Raw genomic sequence first — 14,107 nt, 5'->3', positions numbered from 1 at the left:
AGCCTCTGCTGCTTGACCTGACCTGTGCCTGATCTCTGTATTGACCCTTCGCTACCTTCCCTGACCTTCGGCTATGTTTTTTAATTGTACAAACTCTGCCTGCCCTGACCAACGCCTGTCCCTGACTACAATTCTGCCTGTCCCTTCAGGGCTCAGCATTGGTTTCTTGACCTCTGTGGTCAGCCATCAACCAAACAGAGACTACTACAAGAGGTAACGGCCTAGTGGATCCCCTGCAGCGAAGTCCAGATACATGTATAGGGGTCAAATGGTGAAAATCAGAGGACTGCCAGGACAACACCCTTGGCGCCTCTTTCTCAAGAACAATACGGATTGTGTCAGGATCTGTTCAGGAAAAAAATGATAGTTTTGCACACAAGTTCAGTCAGTTTTGTCTACAACTGCATTCAATGTTTCATTTTTTTTCATGCAGGTGCAATCAGTTTTTCATGTGTTTTTCACGGGCATGAAAAAAAACTGAAGAATAACAATCTACATCTCCTAGCAACCATCAGTGAAAAACGCATTGCATCCGGAATGTATCTGGATGCAATCCATTTTTCACGCAAGCCCCATGCACTTCTATTGAACCGGAGCTGTGTGAAAAACACATAATATAGAACATGCTGTGATATTTCCTGAACGCTGAAATGATTCATAAAAAGCAACGCTCACGTGCATAGACCCATTAAAATGAATGGGTCAGAATTCAGTCTGGATGCTATGCGTTTGCTTTACGCATCGCACCGGGACGGAAAATTCGCTCGTGTGAAAGATGCCTTAGGAGTAGCTCGAAGTTAAATCTGTTGGGTTGACACATTGGTTCCACACCCACTTCCATAACAGAGGATATCACCTGTAGTCATGTTTTAAAACATTTCTAAGGCAATTACCCCGTATTTAAATGAAAAAAGTCAAAGAACCTTAAATACTCTGATTATATACACCTATTAAAAGCACAGAATGAGGACAGTGGCAGTACAGTATTCCCCAGAGACAAGACAAGTACCTTAGGTGAAACATACAGTACCTCAGGTTGAAAACCTGGATTTTGAAAGGTGTAAGCTATGTGTCCTATGCATTTTATTGGAAAATGTTTACTGAAGAGAGTAAAACATAAATGTATATAGCAAAACCTTATAGATTGTAAGCCATCGCAGGCAGTGCCCACTCTCCTTCTGTACCAGTCGGTCACTTAGTAACCTCATGGTTATTGTACTTGCTTGTTTTTAGTATTGTTTATATGCATTGTCATATTCCATATGTACAGTTCCCTGGAGGTTAATGGTCCTATACGGAAATTGTATTATTATTTGCTATAAGGAAAAATATACGGTAATAAGTAAAAATGTAATATGTAAGCAAAATTCCAAAAAGTAGCAATATTATAACTTGATGTCATCCTCATATGTTTAAATAGTGTCTAGTCAGACAATGTAGAAGAAAGTGCTCCTCCATGACAGTGATGAAATCATAAAACCCAGTAATCTGTTACCACACCTACTTTTAAGCAAGGTTGGCAAGAAAAAATTTCTTTCAAGTGAGCAAACCAGTTGTGATTTACCAAGTCAGAAAGCCAGCAATGACTCCTGCCGCCCCACCTCGCCTTCCCAGTTTTATATTCCATCCAGCAGACAACAAAGCCCTCAGTGTCACTTTGTAATCCACCTAGTGGAGGTGCTTCCAGCTAAGTGCAGGAGGGAAAAAGACACGAGGAGAATGACACAAGGTAAGTCGCACATATGTAGGAATAGATCGGACATATCAATGAGGTGGAAGGTCACTTGTAATCAATGCAAGGTTTGTGGAGCCAAGCAAGTGTTTAATTCATCCACAGGCATAGCTACAAGGCGTGCAACTGGTGCCTGAGGGAGCCCAGAGGCTTCTCTGCCAGTTTGGAACATACTGGTGTATGGCAGGTGGTGATGGGGAGAAGGGGGTGTCAATAAGAGATTTTGTTTTGGGGTCCAGGCACTTTAAATTACGACTGTGTAGGAGTCTATCTATACCTTATATGTTTGTGTTGGTCTTTTTGTCACATTTTAGTCACTTATTATACGGTTAACCTTAGGCTGGGCCTTCGTGTGGAATTTTGTTACACATCTTCTTCAGTGTCAGTTGCCACATAATTTGCTTGTAGCTCCCCTCCCCCATATCACACGACAGGCACGTGAAAATTTCATGAATGTAGAATAGACTTGTGATTTGACTTATTCCACTAGAGTGCAACGGTTGTGATACAGAAAATCTGCAAAAATTCCAGCTCCACCTTCGACAGCTGCATCAAAAGTTCTTGAAAATTGTATATACTTGCATAATGACTCCTAAGGACTACATCTGTCAAGGACTACATGGCCTGTGGGGCAGTCACTACATGGCATGTGTGAGCTGTAGTCCATATAAGTGCTGTAGTCAATAGAAATACACAAAGGGGCAAACCCCTGCCGGGTGTTAGGTGGGATCCCCTTCATGGTGAATGGTTGTCCCATGGATATATGGTGGTGAAGTCAATGACCAGTAGTACAGATAGCAGGAATAGGAACAGTTCAGTAGTAAGTTACACAGTAGTGCTCTTCCTAATGGCTGCATATAGGTAACAACAATAATGGAGGTAATCCTCCCTAAGTCTCTCAGTTCTCTTTCACTCTCTCTCTCTAAATATGGTTCTCAGTGCTCACGAATAATCAGAGGCATGCAACACAATTCTTATTTTACTGCCTCTGCCATGCCCAGTCTGAGGGTAGCAGGTGCTAGATGGGTTGTCTAGAGTATCTTTGAAGTGTGGAGGTATCAGAGGTAGTTAAACTTTTTCCACATCCAGTAAAGTCTTAGCGCCATAATCCAGCGGTACCTCACTGTCTTTCCAAAGAATGATCTCACGATTCTCAACCATAAATGGAATCTGGTCTCTTACTCTCGGAGGTATTATCTCTGTGTTCAGTAGCTTCGCTGGCGGTAGAGTCTCAGGGATAGATCTTCCCTGGATCAGGCCTAGTTCTGTGGAGTTCTCACAGACATGTCCTCTCTTCAGGCTGCAAATTCTGAACTCCCCACCAGGAGGTGGGTCCAGCCCTTCACCTATCAACTAACTACAATGCTGCCAGATTTTACTCTATGCTGCACCTAATCAATCATCAAGAATATGTAGTGCAAAAGAAAATAAGGGGGTCATTTATTAAGACCAGCGTTTTAAATGCTGGTCTTAATAACCCAGTGCACTGGAGGTGGATCCGCCGAAGTTTTGAAGAGCCACCGTCTATCCACCGCCAGTCTACAGCTACGCCAACTTCCTCGCTGGCTTAAATTTAGACCCTAAAAACAGGCATAGAAAATGCTAAATGAGACGGGTCTGTCGGCCCCTCCCGTTCCCCACCACACACCCCTTTTTAGACATGGCGTGAGTGGGAAAGTCGCACATTGTACGACAAATAACCTTCGCGCAGCAATCTATGCCAGAAATACGCCACAAATAGTTCTGTTAGTAAATGACCCCCTAAGTGTTTTAACAACAAATCACAACTTTAAATTCGGTAGCACTAAATTAACTATTTGCAGTGATCCACTGGATCCCTGCCTATACATATATTTGACTAGTACACAGGGTTCTACTGGTACACGAGGCCTAACTAATCTCATTGTAGGTCGTTTTCTACAAAATGTTGAAAGAATGCCTGAAAAAATATCCACTTATATGACTTTTTTGCATGCAATGTCTCTGTCCAGAATGGTTTAACCACTGGCATCCATGAAAGGGTGGAAGATAATTATGTAGATCCCCTAATAAGTGTAAACACAACTTAATAACCTAGTGCGCCTTTCCGTATGAAAAGTATGGTGCATAGTACTAACACAGACGTATGTAACATGATTCTGATTAATCATTGGTTAGTTTCAAGAATATACTAGTTAGGATGTTCTTACAATAAAAAACACTTAAAGGGGTTGTATGATATTAGAAAAACATGGCTTCTATCTTCCAGAGAGGGCCACATCTGGTATTCCATAAAAGCCTCATTCACTTGAATGCTGCAATACCAGACACAGCCCCTGAAAAAGCGTGCACTGTTCCTAGAAGAAAGCAGCTATGGTTTTCTTTTAATCTCATGCAAACCCTTTAAACATTTCTGGCAGGGAGTCTGTCACCTACATAACATGTTTTAAACTGATGATATAGCTCTGTGGGAGGCAGATCCATAACACTGATGGTACCCATGTTTAGTTTTTCAGAGCCTCCAAAGTACCTAAAATGAGGTTTTAAAAATATGCAAATTACCTATCGCAAGTGCCCAGGGGCGGAGAGTGCCCGGGGCGGAGACTGTGCTGCAAGTGCCCAGTGCTCCCCGCCTTACTTGCTCCTGACTCCTCCCCTCTGTATCGTCCGGCCAGCCCTGTATCCTTGCGGCGTCATTCTCATCTCCATTCATAATCTAGTGCCTGTTCGCTTCACCGACAGGTCCGGGTACACCGCCGGGTACATTGCCCACTGTGGACAGAGGCATACTGATATGCCGTGCGCATGTGCCAGTTACGTACACCGGCAGTAAAGCGCACAGGCTCTAGATTATGAATGGAGACAAAAATGACCCAACAAGGATACAGGGCTGGCCGGACGATACAGAGGGGAGGAGTCAGGAGCAAGTAAGGCGGGGAGCACTGGGCACTTGCAGCACACTCTCCGCCCCTGGGCACTTGCGATAGGTAATTAGCATATTTTTAAAACCTCATTTTAGGTACTTTGGAGGCTCTGAAAAACTAAACATGGGTACCATCAGTGTTATGGATCTGCCTCCCACAGAGCTATATCATCAGTCTAAAACATGTTATGTAGGTGACAGACTCCCTTTAAGCTATATAGTATATCCACCATAGCAAGCGCCAGAGCTAGCATGGATAGAAGCTACTGTAAGTCCTAACATAACTAGTAATTATCTTGTTTTTTAGAGATCAAAACATAATTAATGTTTGGAAACCTACAAATATTGTAGTTTCTTTTCTGGCGGACAGAAGACACCTCAATGGTGATCTCATCCAGCAAATATTTCTAAGCTTCAGAGATGGTTTCACGGCGTACTCTGCGGTGTCACAATACACCATTCTCTACCTTATCACAGCAGATCACAGAATAATCCAGCACCATTGCCAGCACAAGCTCTATGGAAAAGAACAGAGGTCATAAGTTTACATTTTTTATATCACATGTGTAACCTGTAGGTAAAGTTTTTTCGAACCTGTTTTTATTTTTTAATGCTACAGTATTTCCTGAACGTGATTATGGGGGCTGCCATCTTGCCTGATCTGTTCTTAACAGCAGCCCCCACAATGGACCTTAGTGGCTTCTATAAGTGATACAGATAAATGCTGCAGCAGGGCAGGGGAGAGGAGTCGGCCCTTCTCTGTTCCTCTGATAGGCTGCAGGCCTAATGCCTGCAGCCTATCAGAGGCCAGCGCAGGTGGCGAGATGATGTCACGGGCTGGAAGAGGACTGCATTGCATCGCTGCCAGCGTGAAGGTAAGTATTAGTGTTATTATTAGTTAGGGGGAGAGGAGCACTATGGGGTACTGTCTAGGGGAATCTTATACTGACACATTATTGAGGACACTATGGGGGCATCTTACACTGGCACATTATGGGGGGCACTAAAGGGAAGGGGAGGGCAGAAATTAGAAGCACTATGGGGGCATCTACTGGGGCACTAATAAGGGGCATCTTATACTGGCATTATGGGGGACACTATGGATGCATCTACTGGGGGCACTAAAAAGAGACATTTATACTAGCACATTATGGGGGACACTATGGGGGCATCTACTGTGGACACTAAGAAGGGGCATTTATACTTGCACATTATGGGGGCATCTACTGGGGGTACTTATAAGGGGTATTTATACTGGTGCATTATGGGGGCACTATGGAGTTAGGGGGAGAACACTATGGGGGCATATTATAGAGGCACATTATGAGGTGTTAGCCCAGCGGTCTGTGCCAGCGCTGTTGCCCCTAACCGCGGGCCAGGGCGCCGGGCTCCCTCTTTCCCCTCCGCCATGCACCATGCTGACAAGCGCGGGTAGCAGATAGCTTAACTATGGTATTTGTGTTCCATGCCAGAGTTTCCTTCCAGCTGGAGACTTGTACTGGTGTTTGGGATTGCATAGGTGTGTCTCTCTTCACCTATGAAGCAGCACATACACACCCTCTTTCTCACCAGCCTATGGCTTGATTACAGCAGGTATTTAAAGGTTCTTCCTATCACAGGAAGATGCCTGAGCAACCTCATGGTTTTAGCTTTTCTATCTCCAAGTGCTAAGGTGTCTCTCTTGTCTGCTTTGCTGTGTACCGGACCTTGCTTATTGAACTCCTGGACTTTGTCTGTTTGCCGCTTGCCTCTGACCTCAGACTTTATTTATGAACTTTTCCTGTTTGCCACCTGCCCCTGACCTCAGATCTTGTTTATGGACTTTGTTCACCGCCTGCCTCTGACCACGGACTTCGCTTACTGACTGATTGATTGCCGCCTATCCAGCCCCCGAACCTCCAGGCCACGCAAGTCCCCTTGGTGCTTGCACCGAGAACTCTGACCCCCTGGTTAGCTGCCAATGACTCAGGGACTGCTGTGGAGTAGCCCCGGGCAACTACCCTTACGGCCCAAGCCTATTCTCACCATCAGAGGCTGTAGTGAAGACCAGGTAGTGGCTTAGTTACGCCCCTTCCAGAGTATACCCAATCAGTGGCACAGTGGGTCCACACCCGCTTGCATAACATGGGGGCAGTATGGGGAAGGAGCACTATGGGGGCATCTGTTTGGGGCACTATATAAGGGCATTTTATACTGGTATATTATGTGGGACACTTTGGGGAAGGGAAGAGGAGCAGTGTGTAGGGATTTACTTGGGGCATTATATAGGAGTATTGTATACTTTCACACACTATGGGGGCACCTATGGGGACATTGGCTCAACTGGGGGCACTAAGAGGGGGATTTTTTTTGTACTGGCACACAGAACAGGAGAATTTTGTACTAGTATACATTATCAGGGGCCATTTTTTTGTACTGGGAAACATTATAAGGGACATTCTTTGTACTGGTGCTTATTTTAAGTGTAATAATTCTCTGCCAGAGTGCACTAAGTAGTGTAGAAAGGCGCAAGTGTCCGTCATTGACGGAAGGTATGTGTCACCGAGATTCCTGGCCTCGGTTAGGTAAGAGCCGGTAATTTTATGTGTCAGCAGCAGCTAGTGCTGACTGACATGGTTTTGCTATTTAGTATGGCTGTAAAGCCAATCCGGGCCGGCTCTTACTAGGGAGAAGCCAAAGTGCAGGGTGGGTGGCTACTCCCCACGTTCCAGGCCGGGTCTTGGTTTGGGCTATAAAACACAGGCAGCACTGTCAGGTGGTGGGAATTTACTCCTCTCTGACAATGAAGCTCTGTCAGTCTCTGTGTTGGGACCTGGGAGTTTGGGCCTGCGTAAAGGCCTGCTACCTTGTTGGGGTGTCCAAGGACTTCTGCATTGCTGCATGGTGTGAACAAACACTAGTTTCCTTGAAACTGACTTTTTGTTTTGCTTATCCTTATGTGTGAATAAACACCAAACTGTTTAAGTTAAAGACGTTGTCGTTGCCTATACTGCGTTGCAAGCCTGTCTACCAGAGAAAATCACCACAATTGGTGTCGGGTTTGGGCAAACGCAGTGAGGCAGGCCTTTAAGGCCGAAAAGTTTTTCTTTTCCCTGGCAAAAGTGCATGTCTTACATTAAGCCGGTAAGGTTACGACCTGTTTTCCCAAAAAAAATGGAGGCGATCATGAAGGCCCTCATGGAGGCTAACTTGCAGCAGCGGGAGGCTAACAAGCAACAGCAGGAAACTAACCAGCTGCTATTAGAACATGTGATGGCATTGCAAGCGGCAGGAGCATCCCTGAACGTCCGCGATGCCCGGAAAGCTGTCCGTGTGGCGATCCCTAAGATGACCCCCTCGGATGATATGGAGACCTATCTGGCGGTGTTCGAAAAGGTGGCAGTGAAGGGAAAAGTTACTGCAGTGTCCCAGGGGGTCAGTAGTGTAGATTTAGGTATGCTGGGCTTTGTAGTGCAGGGCAACCCACTAACCTGGGATTCACTGTCGTCTTCAATCTGGGCAGCGGCTGGAACAGGCAGTTCATAAATGTTCGTGACGCCAGTGTCAATTGAACGGTGACACGCCATGTAATGTTATGTGGAATAATGGAGTAACCACGTGATAGCCAACCAAAACTGGAACTTTACTGGTTTTCAGTAATAATCATGCATGGACATAGGTGGAAACGCAGTTCCATTGAAGACAGTTGATTTGCATATGAAGACAGTGGGTTTGCATAAGTTACAGACAGGCCGGAAATAGCAAGGTGATTTTCAGAGGGTTAAACACAGGACTTGTAGTACAGGAGGCTTGCACTCTATTCCTGACTGATCCTGGAACATGTGACTTATTCTCCAAGGTCTGATGCCCTAGCTCTGGCGTATCCTTGAATCTGTCTTTATCAAGTACCTCCTCTGTTACCTTGAGTGCCTCTTGCTGATTAGACTCGCCTTCTGTTTTATTCTGGGTCTTCAGGCTGTTTAACTATGCCCTTCTTGCTTCTACGAATACGGACTCAGGAGGGGAACATTCTCCTCGGATCTGGAATCCGGTTACAGGGCTTACTCTACCCTCTCAGCACTGAGTCTAGAAACTTCTGCCTTCCTGAGTTAGGCCCTAGCCTATTTATACTGAACTGGGGGCTCCCTCTGCTGGCTGTGACAAGGATTGCCGGTAACCGGCCTGACTGGCTTAAAGGGAAATACACATTCCAATCTAGCAGTGTCGGGTAGCCTACCCGTATGCTGCACACCCCCAGACTTTAACGTGAGTAAGGCTTCGTACTCACACACATGCCTGAACCAACATAAGCTGATGCATAATTTAGACATTACATTATAAATATGATAAACAACAATTTCACACAAAAATATAACATTTGCGACTTGATGAACAAATGACGCAAGAAAAAGGGGCGTCTTCTTTCTTCTTAGGCACGGCCGCTGACCTGGCACAGCGGACTTAAGGTGAACCAGGTTAGTCTATTTTTTCCTTGACTGAAGTATAATAAAGAACTACACAGGATTTTCCTGCGGGTGTAGAACAGGCAAGGGCTCACGTGGAGGAGTCCATTCTTGCGCACACACGTCAAGCAGGCTATTTCTAGTAACAACTGTTCGGGAGGAGACACCACCAGCATAGTCAAAGTCTCCTAAATGGACTGGCGGACGTCCCCTGGTCATCCGGGTGGACCTTCTCAACACAGGGGTTTCCTCTTCCCTTAGCACCGAGGTAGAAGAGAGAGTAGCAACAGGAGGATCTCCATCCGTGAGACCTTGGTCAGGAACAACAGGAACAACAGGATCCACTAGAGGGGGAACTGGATCCGGGGCATCTTGAACCGGCTCTTCTGGAAGTAAAGGTACAGTAGGTGCCGGAGCGGGCACCAACAAGTTCAACCATGGTGTCAGAAGCCAATGCATGGGATCAGCGTCATACCTTAGATTACGGACAGCCTGCATAGGATCCTCGGGCTGTATTGATGACTCTGACACAGGGGGTTCAGATATAGAACTCTCGGCACTGGGTTCTGGTGTCAGGCAGAGCTTTAACCGGTTTCGGTGTACAATTTGGGATCCCCTACCTTCCCGGGTGATCTCATAAGTGTGAGTTCCAATATTTGGGATTGCAGTGACAACATAGGGACTTTGCTCCCATTTACTGTCCAGTTTACTGGTACGGCGGTTATTTTTTAACCATACCACAGCCCCTATTGTCAAGGGTTCTGCATGGGCTGCTTGGTCATAGTCTCTCTGCTGTCGGTCTCTAGCATAGTCCATACGTTCCTGAACAATAGCTTGGGCCGTATTCAATCGCCTTTGGTGTTCAGCAACCCAGTCGGTATTAGGTAATGGGTTGATGCAATCGGGTACGAGTACGTCCAAGGAGTGATCAGCAGGCAATAACCCTTGGCGCCCAAACATCAAATAAAAGGGGGTATACCCGGTGGAACAGTGTATGGTATGATTGTACGTGAACATGAGCTGTGGCAACAGATTAGGCCAATCTCCCCTGGTTTCAGGAGGCACGGTCCTCAGCATCTCTATCAAGGTCTGATTCATTTTTTCACATAATCCATTACCTTGCGGATGGTAGGCCGTCGTCCGGATCTTCTTACAGTTGTGCAGGCGGCACAGTTCATGGAACAGATGGGACTCAAAAGCAGGACCTTGATCGGTGAGGATCTTTTCTGGACAACCGTAGGGTAGGAGGAAGTGTTTCCAGAACAGTTCGGCTGTAGTCTTGGCCGTCTGGTCTCTCACAGGCACCGCTACAACAAACTTAGTGAAATGGTCAATAATAGTCATAGCGTACACATACCCTGAGCGACTAGGCTCCAGTTTCACATGGTCGATGGCGACAAGTTCAAGAGGGCGAGTACTTACAATGGGTCTCAGTGGTGCCCTCTGATCATGGTGTTCACCTCGTTTCAAGGCACAGGCTACACACTCCCGACACCACTTCTCCATGTCTTCTCTCATGCCCACCCAGTAAAACCGCTGGCGGATATTTGCCTCAGTCTTTTGGACCCCAAAGTGACCGGATTGATTGTGGTACATCCAGGGCCGTTTCTAGGGGCGGGCGGGACGGGCGGCCGCCCGGGGCGCTGTCAGCAGCAGGGGGCGCCCGTTGAAGTAAAAAAAAAAAAAAAATCGTTATGAAGGTAAATGATCGGGCGGCCGGCCGGCGGCGCCCCTCATGCTGAGCCTCCTGAGCGTCTGCAGACTGCTGAGTTATTAGTGTAGCGTGGCCGAGCTCTGTTCGGTCCGGCCCGGGGTACAGGAGCATTTGTTTCTTGTACCCGGCCGGACTGAAAGGAAGTGCACACTAAGTGAGCACTTCCTGTCAGCCGGGTACAGGAAACAAAAGCTCCTGTACCGCGGAGCGAACAGAGCTCGGCCACGCTACATTAGAGGTGACATGGGGGAGGAAATGAGAGTGAGGGGGGGGGGAGTAGTATGAGACTGAGAGTGACAAGAGGGGGGGGGAGTAGTAGAATGAGAGTGACAAGAGGGGGGGGGGTAGTAGAATGAGAGTGACAAGAGGGGGGGGGGAGTAGTAGAATGAGAGTGACAGAGGGGGGGAGTAGTAGAATGAGAGTGACAAGAGGGGGGGGAGTAGTAGAATGAGAGTGACAAGAGGGGGGGGAAGTAGTAGAATGAGAGTGACAAGAGGGGGGGGGAGTAGTAGAATGAGAGTGAGGGGGGTGGAGTAGTAGAATGAGAGTGACAAGGGAGGGGGGGGGAGTAGTAGAATGAGAGTGACAAGGGAGGGGGGGGAGTAGTAGAAAGAGAGTGACAAGGGAGGGGGGGAGAAGAGAGTGACAAGGGAGGGGGGGACAAGAGTGACAAGGGAGGGGGGGAGAAGAGAGTGACAAGGGAGGGGGGGAGAAGAGAGTGACAAGGGAGGGGGGAGAAGAGAGTGACAAGGGAGGGGGGGAGAAGAGAGTGACAAGGGAGGGGGGGGGAGAAGAGAGTGACAAGGGAGGGGGGGAGAAGAGAGTGACAAGGGAGGGGGGGGAGAAGAGAGTGACAAGGGAGGGGGGGGGGAGAAGAGAGTGACAAGGGAGGGGGGGAGAAGAGAGTGACAAGGGAGGGGGGGGAGAGAGTGACAAGGGAGGGGGGGGAGAAGAGAGTGACAAGGGAGGGGGGGGGAAGAGAGTGACAAGGGAGGGGGGGGGGAAGAGAGTGACAAGGGAGTCCTCAGAGCCAGACTGCAGCCAGAGACCAGATCATCTAATTGTCCTGGTGGTAAGTAGACAATGCAATATGTGTATTATTTAATTGTTTAGTTATTAATACTACATTTTGCGGACCGCACATTGCCGGCACTAAGAGAATATGCCTATTCTTGTCCGTTATTGGGGACAAGAATAGGACATGTACTATTTTTTTTTCAGGTTCGGAATTGCGGATCCGGGTCCGCAATTCCGGATCTGATAAGGGGGGGGCGGGGGTGCCAATTTTTATCTTGCCTAGGGCGGCAAAAATCCTTGCACCGGCCCTGGTCAGACTTACTGACGTCACGCGCCTGATCCTCCCACTAGGCGGCGCAGGCGCGTGACATACAGTGACTGAGTGAGCGCCGCACTGCCTGCCTGTTACCGCCCGCCCTGAGCCCCTGAGCAGTGCTGATGCCTGCTGTGAGGCGAGTGATGGTCTGGGGGGGCATTAATTACAATGGGGGGATGGGGGTTATTACAATGGGGGGGGGGCATTAATTACAATGGGGGGGAATTAATTACAATGGGGGGGCCACTGTGGGAGACATGAAAATGGGGGCCACTGTCACTGTGGGGGACATTAAGTTTAATAAGGATCACTATGGACATTATTTAGAATGGAGGCTGCTGTTGGTGTCATTACTCATTATAACTGTATAATGTCTGATAGGCCTAGTCCTGAGCTGAGTTATATTACCCTGCCCATGCCCTGTATAATAATGTACCCATCCCTGATACCCCTAGTTATATTACCCCGCTGGAGTAATATAACTAAGGGGTATCAGGGTACATTATTAGACAGGGCAGGGTAATATAACTCAGGACTAGGCCTATCAGACATTATACAGTTATAATGACATCCACAGCAGCCTCCATTCTAAATAATGTCCATAGTGATCCTTATTAAAAATAATGTCCCCCCACAGGCAGGCAGTGCGGGCGGCGGCGCTCACTGTACCTCACGCACTGCGTGACGTACTGTTACCGGGGGGGGGGGAGTTTTTTTGACACTCGCCCTGAGAGAAATTTTACCTAGAAACTGCACTGGGTACATCTCCAACACCATACCTGCATCTCGTCGGGGTATGAGAATCTGATGCACTCTTTCGTTGGACAATGGGTCTAGGCTTCTCCGTAGCAACAGGCCCTTTTGTATGAAGAGCTGATGGCGCTGTCTCCACAGTTTGATGAGCTCAGGATCTGTACTCTTACGCCGAATCCTCTCAGGGGCTCTGCCACTGGTAATGAAGTCCAACAATTCACCCAGCACTCTACTTTCAGACTGTAGTTTCACCCACCTTTCTTCTTTGAGTTCAGGCCTACTGGAGGGTGAAGGAACTGCAGCTCTGTCACTGGTAGCCCGAGCCTGATCCTGTTGAGCAAATTTATGGTAGAAGGCCGGCATTTCTACATCTTCCCAAGCATCTCGCACATCATCAGGAGCTGTCTCTGTGGGAAGCCTGGATAAAGCATCAGCATTGTCATTAGTACGTCCAGCACGATATTTTACAGAGAAATCATAGTTGGCGAGGCGAGAGGCCCATCTTTGCTCCAAAGCCCCCAATTTAGCTGTATTTAGATGTGCCAGAGGGTTATTATCAGTGAATGCAATGAATGGGGTAGCGGCTAGATAATCTTTGAATTTCTCTGTCACTGCCCACACTAATGCCAGGAACTCTAGTTTGAAGGAACTATAATTCTGGTCATTTTTCTCAGCTCCTTTCAGGGAGCGGCTTGCATAAGCTATCACTCTTTCTTTTCCCTCTTGGATCTGGGCTAACACAGCCCCCAGGCCTCGCTTGCTAGCATCAGTATACAGATGGAAGGGCTTGCTGTAGTCTGGATAACCTAACACGGGAGGCTCGGTCAGTTTCTTTTTTAACAACTGGAACGCTATCTCTCTTTCTTCATTCCACTCAATGGGCACTGGAGTTCTAGGACTTTTCTTGGGCTGCCCCCTCAAGAGTTCCTGGATAGGATCGGCTATTTGAGCAAAATGGGGGATAAAACGTCTATAGTAGCCGGCAAAACCAAGGAAACCCCTCACCTCTTTGACGGTAGTGGGGACCGGCCAGTTACGGACAGCCGCTAACTTATCAGGGTCAGGTTGTACGCCCTCTCCGCTTACCACATGCCCCAGGTATTTTACCGCAGGTTTGAGCAAGTGGCACTTGGATGGCTTTACCTTCAGGCCATATTTGATAAGGATTTCAAAGACCTCTGCTAAGTGTTTCAGATGGTCTTCATATGTTTTTGAGTACACAATGACATC

The 14,107-nt window shown here is 47.5% G+C and overlaps 1 protein-coding gene across 1 annotated transcript in view; it reads left to right on the top strand.

Annotated features, from left to right (window-relative positions):
- The first annotated feature begins 1,552 nt into the window (after window positions 1–1,552).
- LOC122941275 (protein-glutamine gamma-glutamyltransferase 5-like) overlaps window positions 1,553–14,107 on the top strand; it is a 54,467-nt gene continuing 41,912 nt past the window's right edge. Inside the window, exon 1 of the mRNA XM_044298371.1 lies at window positions 1,553–1,729. Coding sequence (XP_044154306.1) covers window positions 1,720–1,729 — 10 coding nt within the window. The 5' untranslated portion in view covers window positions 1,553–1,719. The remainder of the gene's footprint in view (window positions 1,730–14,107) is intronic.

The sequence above is a fragment of the Bufo gargarizans genome, chromosome 6, assembly GCF_014858855.1.
Source record: "Bufo gargarizans isolate SCDJY-AF-19 chromosome 6, ASM1485885v1, whole genome shotgun sequence".
Lineage (NCBI taxonomy): Eukaryota > Metazoa > Chordata > Amphibia > Anura > Bufonidae > Bufo > Bufo gargarizans.
Note: the sequence above shows the minus strand (reverse complement) of the source record. Positions and strands in the feature narration are given on the sequence as shown.